Source organism: Cucumis melo, chromosome 4, assembly GCF_025177605.1.
Source record: "Cucumis melo cultivar AY chromosome 4, USDA_Cmelo_AY_1.0, whole genome shotgun sequence".
In the NCBI taxonomy this organism is placed as follows: domain Eukaryota; kingdom Viridiplantae; phylum Streptophyta; class Magnoliopsida; order Cucurbitales; family Cucurbitaceae; genus Cucumis; species Cucumis melo.
Genome location: NC_066860.1, coordinates 20,363,187 through 20,374,810, shown reverse-complemented (window position 1 = coordinate 20,374,810; position 11,624 = coordinate 20,363,187). Strand labels below are relative to the sequence as shown.

Below are 11,624 nucleotides of genomic sequence, written 5' to 3'. Positions count from 1 at the left end.
GATACTTCTATTTCTTTCGTATTGATATTATATAAATTTGGTAACGCACATGTTGTTCAATATCATTTTCCTCTGATCTCACGATGTATCCGCAAAATTATGACCCAAAATATTAATGTGACTTTTTGTTTGTAAGTCCATGCATATTAACTTGTATTGAACTATTGATGCACAACTTTGTTAAAACACCAACATCATACATGCAAGTGCTTGACAAATAAATTAGAAGTGTAGCTATCACACATTTGAAAGCTTCGCGAAGGTGATTAACTCCAAGCAATATAAAGGAATCCATGTGTTATGTTTCTAATTAATCATCCCAATTTGAAAAACTTTAATTTTAGTGTACTTACTGAATTGTGTGAGTGATGTGCTGTTTTGAGAGGTTTATTATTATTATTATTATTATTATTATTATTATTATTATTATTATTATTATTATTATTATTATTATTATTATTATTATTATTATTATTATTATTATTATTATTATTATTATTATTATTATTATGTAATTGGAGTTGAAAAGAGATTTTTGTATTTTTTTTTCTTACACATTAATTCTTGTGCTCTCAGTTTCATGTCTTTTTTTAATTTCTGTTGTTTTTTAGTCATTTTTTCGAGGTAGTGTGTTATTTTTTTCAACAAGAATGAAACCACATTTTAGTTCATTTTTAATTCAATTGATTGATAACTTAAATACATTTTAAAAGTTCGAAACCATACGATAAATCAAGGAATTCTAGAATTCAATAAGAGGATATACAAAGGTTTAAACATAATGGAAATACTTTTAGTTTGAAATCATTTTTAAGAAGAAACCACTCAGAATCGGTTAGCTCCTCGCCTAAGTCCTTCACTCAAAATCCTTTGCACTTATCTTGCTAAATCTCAAGCTCATGATTTCTCTCTGAAATTTTTGAAATTCTTTCCCTCTTTTTTAAGTAAAACACAAGATAAAGTGACTCCAAAAGTGGCTAAAACTTTCCCTATTTATAGACTCTTCGGTGAAGCTCCCCCATGCATTATATTTGCCTAACAGTGAGACTCTGCCGATAACAAAATGCCATGTGTTACTGTCACCCTCCTTATCTTGAACCAAATTGAGCATAAGGTCAAATAAGCTCACCGACCTTATTACACAATGATGACGTCAGGTACTTCCAAGTGAAGGAAGCTCATATCGCACACTCTTTTAATGCATAGCTCATTCACTTTGCCTATCCAAAACACAATAGGCAGAGTATTTTGCAAGTTTTTTCCAATTGTCAACGACTTCTATTGCACACAATTTCAACGCATGAGTCATTCTTGTCGCGTTCAGAATGCGATTAGGGTCTCACATGAAGGGCTTGAGATCAAGATCATCTTGGAAGGAGCAGGGTTTGATTCGTCAACGAAACCGTACCGTACAGTTTGTTTGCTCTTAACATAGGTTCAAATTGAAAATTCTAGAGCATGTAGTTGGTTTAATCGAGACGAATGGATATCAAATTGCATATTTTGGTCAAAGGAAGAGCGGTGATGATAGTTCATTGGAGGTTGAAGAAGAAGAACTCACTTTTGTTCCCATGGCAGAAGGGGGATCGAAGAAGGAGGCGTAGAAGGGGGATCGAAGAAGGCGTGGGCCAGGTAAGCTCTAATACCAATGTAAACTAATGTCCAATAAATAATAGACCAATGTGTTATTCTTATTAGTTCACTACGAAAATTTTAAGAGTATTTATAATGATTCCTTATCCCATGATTAGGAGAGACTGAATAACTAAATTATAACAATATTAATTAGTCCTAATGGTAAACATACCATAGATGATAATACTTTTAAATTATTGATTATTGATCTATATGACATCGTTCTTAAATATTTCTCTAATTTCAAACGATAGACAAAGGTAATATGAAAGAAAAGAGATTCCTAAATGACCTTATTAGGTTAGTGTATAATTTTTTTCTACAATAAAAAACAAAAATATTTTAAGAAATAATAGTAAGAAGAACAATGAAGAAGAATTTAAAGCGATATTTGAATTTCCAATTATTTTGAAATTTGTATCCATGTGTTGAGCTGTCATAAGACTGGGGGAAACAGTAGTGAGTGGGACAGCCAGCGTCATGAAATTAATTCCTTTTATTATTTCATAGTCCTTTCTCTTTTCTTTATTGTTTGTTTCTAAAAATCAATCCTTCCTACGGCTTTAAAAAATTTTATAATATTTTTCTTTTAAATTTTCAAATTTTGATTTGTTATATTGGTATAAAATAAAAACCAAATCAATTAATTTAGACATTAATAAAATATTTATAAACTTAATTCTTAACTAATATTACTTTGGTGTTATATACTCTCAAATTTATAAAGAGTTTAATAAATATCAATCTAATAATTATATTTTGGTGTATGTTTAGAGTGAATTACTATAATCTAGATTATTATGGTTGAGTTGTAATAATTTATGTTCGTAGAGTAGAATTTTTAAGTTAAAGCTATAATATAATATGTTTGTGGTGTATATTATATTAGTTTGAGAATAAAGTAGTAAACATTGTAGAAAAGAATAAATGTCAAATAGTAGTTACTGAGCAAATAGTAAATAGTATAACAAATTGGAATTTTGAAATAGTGTTTAATGTAGCAAATTGAGAGTTTGGAATAGTGTTTAGTGTAGTAAATAGATTTTTCCAACCCTAAACTACCTTTTAGAGATTAATAAATTGGGTAAAGGTCAAATTAATAAATTGGGTAAGGGTCAAATAATTTGTTTATAAATTATACATAGGAAGTTTGACCTAGTTAGATAACCATTTTTTGAAATCATTATAAAAAAAATGAAACTATTTACAAAATATAATAAAAAAAAATGAGTTTTAGAAGTTTGATGGATGTTGCTATATTTTGTAAATAGTTTCACTATTTTGTTGTTTCTATTTATTTATACAATTTATTATTAAAAATTAACTTTATTTTCTATTCCATTCTCATAGTGATGTGCATTATTCTTGAGTATAAGGGTGGAAATCTTAACAAAATTCTAAAAATGAAAACAAAATTCTAAATATTACCTATTTTAATTTCTCAAAACTTAACTAAATGTTTATAAACATATGTAAAAAGTAGACTGCAAAACAATAAATTTAAAAGTGAAAGTAGTATTTGTAAATTTAATTTTCAAAAAATAAAAACGAAATAGTTATAAAATAAACCTACATTACCAAAATTATTGATTAAGTTATGAGATTCTCGATAGATACTAGATTGTTACAAATTTAAAAATAAACGAACCAAATTGTTAGATGCTAAAATTTTAAAATTAAGGTCTCGTTTGGTAACAATTTTTTTTTTTAAAAAAAATTGAGTCTCTTTTCTCTCCAAGTCTTACGATAATTTACATATTTCTTTAATACAAATTTAAATTTTTAGCCGAACTTCAAAATTCCAAAAACAACCTCTTGAAAGCTATAAATATTTTTTGTATTCAAATTTTGAATTGATCCTTTAAACCATCACTTGAATATAGATAATAAATGAATGAAAATTGAAAGATATAAATAGTACCTATAAACTCTATTTTAAAAAACAAAAAACAAAATAATTATCAAACTTGACCTAAATCATTACATTATTAAAAGTTTTACGAAACAAAATACAAAGATTGACTTGTAACATCTTAAAATATTAGAATAGTTGTAAATATAACATTTAGATTTAAAATATTTGCATATATAGCAACATATTTAAGAAATTGTAAATATAACAAAATCTATAGTTTACTAACGATAAAAGTCTATCATTGATAGACAATATTGAAAATATCATTGATAGTTTTTGTTATGTTTATAATTTTTTTTAAATGCTATTATTGACTATAAAATTTTCGGGTCTTTTCAAAATATAAAAAAGTGGTAAAATATTTACACTTTATAGAACAATTTTAAAAATGGAAAAAGCTCATAGGCCCACGTGTAAAATACCAAAAATGTCTCATCAACCACGCCATCAATAATGCGCGTAATATATTTGCGATTGTTTAGATTTAGTTATTGTTTGATATGCGATCGTTTAGATATGGCTGCAATTTATACGCGATCGTTTAGATATGACTACAATTTATCTCTTCAATTCCATTATTCAATTTGGTTACGTTTAAATTTGGTTATACAATCGTTTAGATTTGAGGACTCAAATCTAAATGATTTTTTAAAAAAAAATTTGGTACACAATGTTTTTAATTCTTTTGGTACAAGACCGTTTAGATTTCTTTACACAATCGGTTACTTGTTTTAGACGATCGTTTACATTTAGTTACTCCAATCTAAATGATTTTTTTCAAGATTCTTTATACACAATCTTTTATTTTTTTACATGATCATTTACATTTGGCTACTCCAATCTAAATGATTTTTCTTTTCAAGATTCTTTATACACAATCTTTTATTTTTTTAAACGATTGTTTATTTTTTTACACGATAGTTTACATTTGGCTACTCCAATCTAAATGATTTTTTTTTCAATATTATTTATATACGATCTTTTAGATTTTGCTATTTTTTGTACACGCGTAAAAAAAAAAAAAAAAAAAGAAGAAAGATGATGAAAAAAATCGCAGCGAAAAAGAAGAAGAGGAAAAGTAGAAAGATAACGGAAAAGCGAAGAAAAAGAAGAAGCAAAGAAGAAAAACGATGAAAAGATTAAACGACGTAAATAAATAATTGAAAAATCAGAAAGATGATGAAAAGAAATTGCATAAAAAAAAAGGAAAGAAGAAAGACGAAATTGCAGGAGGAAGACGATGAAAGAAATAACAGGAGGAAGACGAATCGAAAAAGAAAGATGGAAGGGCAAACCTAACATATTTTAAAAATGGCTAACTTTATGGACTTTGTTATATGGGCTGTAAATAGTTTGGTATTATAATTAGGAAAACTTTCATAAATGCAACAAAACACCAAACTATTTACGGGCCGTGTAACAAAACCCATGAAATTAGCAATTTTTTAAATATTCTAAGTTTTCCCTTCCGCCTTTCTTCTTTTATTCACTACGATTCATCGTCTTTCTTCTTTTCTTCTACTTTTTTCTGCTACAATTTCGTCTTTTTTCTTTTCTGATTCCTTTTTTACGTCGTTCAATCTTTTCATAGTCTTTCTTTTTTTTCGTTGCGATTTGTTTCCATCGTCTTTCTTCTTTTCTGATTCTTTATTTACGCCATTTAAATTTGGGTAACCAAATATAAACGACCACGTACAAAAAAAAAGCAAAATCTAAAAAATCGTATATAAAAAATCTTGAAAAAAATCATTTAGATTGGAGTAGCTAAATATAAACGATCGTGAAAAAAAAAAATCATTGACAGACAAATCTAAACGATCGTGTATCAAAAGAATTAAAAAAATCGTTTAGCCAAAACTAAATGATCGTGTAAACAAACCTAAACGATCGTGTAGAAAAGAATAAACGATTGTGTAACAAAAGAATTAAAAAAAATCGTTTAACCAAATTTTTTTTAAAAAAATCATTTAGATTTGGATGTATAACAAAATTTAAACGTAATCAAATTAAACATCGTTTTTCAAGTAATAGCCAAATATAAACAATTGTATAGCAAATATATTACACTTGTCTTATTGACGATGTGGTTAATATAACTTTTTACACGTAGGTCTCCAAGCTGCCTTCAAAATTATTTTATACATGTAAATACTTTACCTTTTTTTTTTTTTATATATTTCTTAAAAGAGTTCTTATAATTATCTAAAATATTTTTTAAAATGAAATGGACCCTACATAAACCCGATGTACCCCACACACCTTTTTGATGCCGTTATAAACCCAACCCACAAATCCTGACGCCAAAATCCCTCTACCACCACACATCTTCAATCATACCACCGAAACCACCAATGTCAAAACCCGACGAAACCCTCGCCGCCGGAGTTCCATTCTCCTGCAACTCCAAAACCAACCTCTTGGTCTTCGCCCTCTCAACTACTCTTCTCCTCGCAGCCGTCTCCTCCGACGACCACGTGAGAAGCAAGTGCGCCATGACGCTCTACCCCGAGCTTTGCGAGACGACGATATCCACCGCCGTGGGAAGTAGTTCAAAAGAGGCAATCGAAGCGTCGGTGAACATTACGATTGGTGCAGTGGGGGATAATTATAGAAGGGTGAAGAAATTGCTTAAGACAGAGAATAGTCTGACGAAACGAGAGAAGATTGCACTTCATGACTGTTTGGAAACAGGGGAAGAGACGCTGAGAGAGCTTTATGAAGTTGTTGAAGATGTTAATGAGTATCCTAATAAGAAATCTCTCTCACGCTATGCTGATGACCTCAAAACTTTACTCAGTTCCGCCATTACTAATCAGGTACCACTCTTCCATTAATTACACCGATGGGAATAAATTATCTCAAAAGATTCACAATTTGAAGTTCTCAGATCTTTCATTTTATGAGCCCAAGACCAAGACATTTATTATAAAGGCATAGAGAAAAAAGAAAAAACAACTTTTTTTTTCCTTGAGTAAGAACAATGTGGAGTTCGTAGATTTGAGTTTTGAAACTCAATTGATGTGGAGTTCTTACATGCCATTGTTAGAAATTCAAAGGTTTCATTTAATATTAGCCCTATTCACTTTAATTTCTTACCATCATTTAAGTGACAGGGTTGATTCTTTGACAAATTTCAAGAATAAAAATAACTTTTATTTTTCAACTATTCGCTAGTTTTTCAAAATATTGGTCAAGAGGAGATATCAAAACAAAAATGCTAGATTGGAAAACGAGGGGATGGGCTTAACTTTTCTAAAACTCAATGCTTGCCAAAAAGATTTTACATTTTAATATTTGAAAATTATTTATTTATCTTATTTTCTTATTTCTATCCATGTTTTTTTTTGTAAAAAAAGCAAGCCCAATTTAAAAACAATAAAAAAATAGTTCTTAAACCTATCTTTTTATTTGGTTAAAAAATCAACTACACACGAAGACTTGGATAATAAACCGAGAAGAGACGAGAAGACAAAAACAAAATTCCCTATTTGCTAGCTGGACTTCAAAATTTATTTAGTTGTGGGGCTACCATGTGAAGTGTTAAATGATGTATGTTATTAGGACAGGAAACTTGCATATTCTTTTAGACAAATCACTCATTAAAACATAGATAAATAGGATATGTTGGCGTGGATTTAAAAGAAAAAAAAGGTAGCAATGACAATAATGTTTTGTTCAATAATTCAGGAGACATGCTTGGACGGATTCTCACACGATAAAGCTGATAAAAAAGTACGAGAGTCGTTAAAAGAAGGCCTTATTCACATCGAAAAGCTCTGCAGCATTGCTTTAGCCTTGATTAAGAATCTTACTGACACCGACATTGCCAATCTCAACAATAACAATAACCATCTCAGCCGAAAGCAATTGAAGGAAAAGAACACCGACGATAGAATTAATTGGCCAGATTGGATGTCACCCAACGATCGAAGGCTTTTGCAAGCCTCATCTACAGCCACTCCTGACGTGGTAGTAGCAGCCGATGGGAGTGGCGATTTTCGGACAATTTCTGAAGCAGTTGCGGCAGCACCTAGTAGAAGTAGTCAAAGGTATATAATAAGAATAAAGGCAGGTGTTTATAGAGAGAATGTGAATGTGGCAAGTAGTAAGAGGAATATAATGTTTTGGGGAGATGGAAGGGTTAACACTATAATCACCGGAAATAGAAATGTGGTCGATGGAAGCACTACATTCAACTCCGCAACCGTTGGTATGTTATCTTATACTTTTTTCAATTACGTCATATTTTCGATACAAAAGTAAAGCACTAGGAAAAATATAGAAACTAGATTCAAAAGAGTAGTTGTACACTTTGTAAACAATTAAAAAGTATTCTTAATTTAAAAATAAAAAATAAAAAATTTAAAGAAAAACGAAAAATTATATTAATTCTTACAAATTAATTCATAAGCTAGTATCAATATAAATAGATATTAATGGGTTTAGTTATAACTTCTGCACATATGTCATATCTAGAAATAAATGTAGAGCATTGATTTTTTTCAATTTTTTTTTTTTTTTTAAATTTGCATTTGACGTTTTTGCAAATGAAAGAAATAATTCAATAATAGTAGAAATATTTGAAAGTGAAATCAACGTGGAATGGATCCGACAAGTCCTACACTGTCATTATCATTATCAGCCGTATCTGTCTGCACAATTAAATCGGATAAATAGTCAAACATAGGGAAAAAAGTACAAAAAAATAAAAAATGGTAAAATAGATAAACTTTTTATCACAAAATTAAATATAATGAATTTTTTATTTTTTATTCTAAGGTGTAAATAATATGTATTTTTTATTATTTTTAAAAACCCTAAAAAATTGTGATTTTTAAAAATAAATAGTTTGTTTTTTTTTTTTTAAAAACCCCTAAAACGTGAATTAATGATTATTTTTCGACGTAGGCTAATTTTTAGAATTTTTTTGAATTAAAAATATTTAAGTAAAATGGTAGAAGGTAGGAAAATAGATAAAATATTAGAAAACTTCTATAAATATAATAAACTACGCAAATATTTACGTCCAATACATAAATTTAGTCATTTTTTAAATATTTCAGGTTTGTTCATCTTTCTTTTCGTCTGCGATTTTGTATCGTCTTCCTCCTTTTACGTTATTTATTTGGATTTGTCGTCTTTCTTGTTTTTCTCTTTTTTATGAAGATAAAAAAATTGTTTAATCACTTAGATTAGAGTAACTAAGTCTAAACAATCGTGTACCAAAATTTGAAAAATTAGATTTGACGTAGCAAAAAATCTAAAAGATTGTGTACTAAATTAAGAAAAAAAATCGTTTAAATTTGGTTACCCATCCCAACAAAATTTAGTTTTCGGATTGGGTTGGGTCTTCGCTTGTAGGGTTGATAAATTTGGGTCAATCCAACCCAACCAAAATTAATATTATTTATATATATGTTTGAAACTTTGAATTAACATATGTTTGACATTTTGGATGCACAACAATTTTGAACTTGTTTATTTAGAAAAAGAACAATTTTGAACTTTATAAACATTAGAATTTAGAAAAAAAAAAACCTAACAACCCAACCCAACAATTTTGAACCTAAACTTAATTCGAGTTATTTGGGTTGCCAATCCAACCAACCCAAAAATATGGGTTGAGTTGAGAATGTCTCCTCACCCAACCCAACCTACCCAAAAATATGGGTTGAGTTGAGAATGTCTCCTCACCCAACCCAACCTGTTTACACCCTACCATAAAATGACTATTTTTTTTTTAAATATTCCAAGTTTACATTTCTTTTCCATCCTCTTTTTTATGCAATTTTTCTTTTCCTTTTCATTGTCATTTTCTCTTCTGCAAATATAAAAAATTTATTTGGTTCAAGATCATGTATCAAATATAGAAATTTTATTATTTTTATATTTTTTCAAAGGATTATTTGTTTATTCAAGATCGTGTACTAAATATAAAATATGGTAAAAAAATAAAATCACCAAATCTAAACGTGAAAAAAAATCGTTGGGATATTTGTCAGCCAAATCCGAATATATACCAAAAATAGCTAAATGTACAAAAAAATAACCAAATCTAAAGGATCGTTTACCAAATATATTAAGCGTTATATTTTCTATGGTGGGTTTGACTCTTCCCATTTTAGAAATTGCCCTAGACGGTGTAAATATTTTTGTTGTTTTGTTATATTTTTTAAAAAACGTAAATAGTTTGTTTTATTATTATAATTATTATTATTATCTTTAAAAACACCAATATTTAAAGTTGAAATTAGGATTTGAATTTTTTTTTATTAAAAATTATATTGTGTATTCGGAGTTATACCTATATTCCGTCAAGTTTAGGATTAAAATTTTCTTAGTTACTTATAGATATTATAACTTTTTCTTTATGTTTTGTGTTAAAATTTGGAAATATAGTTGAATCAATGTAGAATGAAATAATGATAGTATATTACGCATTTTAAGATACACTTCTACTCTTTATGCAAGTTTCATTATTGGACAATTTAATTAAAAGATGTTTTAGGGCGGATGGAACTAAATATTTTTTATGATTTATTTTTATAAATACGCACCTAAATAATAATAATAATAAAAAAAAAAAAAAACAAAAAACAAAAAAGAAGAAGAAGAAAGAAAGTCTAAATTAGAGTGAAAGCACTAACCTCATAAGCTTGCTTGTTTAATGTTTAATGTGGGATTTGAAATTGCAGCGGCGGTGGGAGAAAGGTTCTTGGCGAGAGACGTTACATTTCAGAACACCGCCGGTCCATCAAAGCACCAAGCGGTGGCTCTCCGTGTTGGCTCCGACCTCTCTGCTTTTTACCGCTGCGACATGCTCGCCTATCAAGACACACTCTACGTCCACTCCAACCGCCAATTCTACGTCCAGTGCATCATCGTCGGCACCATCGACTTCATCTTCGGCAATGCCGCTGCCGTCATCCAAGACTGCGACATCCACGCCCGCCGCCCCAATCCCGGCCAGAGGAACATGGTCACTGCACAAGGAAGAACAGACCCAAATCAGAACACTGGGATTGTCATCCAGAAATGCCGAATCGGAACCACCTCCGATTTGCGGCCGGTGATCAGCAATTTCCCAACGTTTCTGGGGCGGCCGTGGCAGAGATACTCGAGAACGGTGGTTATGCAGACGAGTATTAGCAATGTGATTGATCCGGCGGGGTGGCATGTTTGGGATGGGAATTTTGCGCTTGATACTCTGTTTTATGCAGAGTATCAGAATAGTGGTGCCGGTGCCGATACGTCGAGGAGAGTGAGGTGGAAGGGGTTTAGGGTTCTTACCAGGGCGGCGGAAGCGGAGGCCTTCACGGCGGGGAATTTCATCGGCGGCGGCACCTGGCTGAGCTCCACAGGATTCCCATTTTCACTTGGCTTGTAAGAGTAAACGAGGTACTGACTTGGCGATGGAATGAATAATTGTTGTTTTGTTGTGTATTTACTTACCGGCTTCCGGTGATAATTAATATATGAGGATATTAATCGTTTCTAGTTATCAAAATATTTGTTGGGTTCTTCTGAATTCGGATTTAATTGACTTACTTTATAGATTGTTCTTGTTGATCATTGCTTCTTCTTAAAAGTTAGTTTGAGTTAATTGGAAAACCTAAATTTTATTTATTTTTCTTACAATAATACACAATTAGCAAATTAGCAATATTTACATAAAAAAAAATATCAATTTAGTTTTTATTTTATACAGACATAAACAAAAAAATCCTAAATAAAGAGGGGAGAAGCACAATCTGAAGAAGAAATATCTTTCCAGAAACATAAAAGCATCTCTGAGAGGTGGCCAATGTTACTGAATAAATACGTTTTCTTAAATAAGAAAATACTTGAGATATTTTGGGAAAAGATTTCTCCATATTCAATGATTGATATGCCCTAAACAACGCAATACTTATACACAATAAATCCTTCCAGTTTGGAAAAGAAATAATAAAGAATTAATATTTCTAAACATTATACAATGTTTACCAATGACACAAGCTAATTGGTTATTGTCTAACCAATTGAAGGTTATATAATACTTTTAGGTGTCATTTGTGATTGGTGATGTGACACC

General features: G+C 29.9%; 1 protein-coding gene across 1 annotated transcript; it reads left to right on the top strand.

Moving 5' to 3' along the window:
• Window positions 1-5,841: 5,841 nt before the first annotated feature.
• LOC103499204 (pectinesterase-like) lies at window positions 5,842-11,078 on the top strand. Its single transcript, XM_008462136.3, has 3 exons — window positions 5,842-6,366; window positions 7,238-7,760; window positions 10,246-11,078. The coding sequence occupies exons 1-3, from the start codon at window positions 5,902-5,904 to the stop codon at window positions 10,935-10,937; spliced, it is 1,680 nt and encodes a 559-aa protein (XP_008460358.1). The 5' UTR covers window positions 5,842-5,901; the 3' UTR covers window positions 10,938-11,078.
• The last annotated feature ends 546 nt before the right edge of the window (window positions 11,079-11,624 follow it).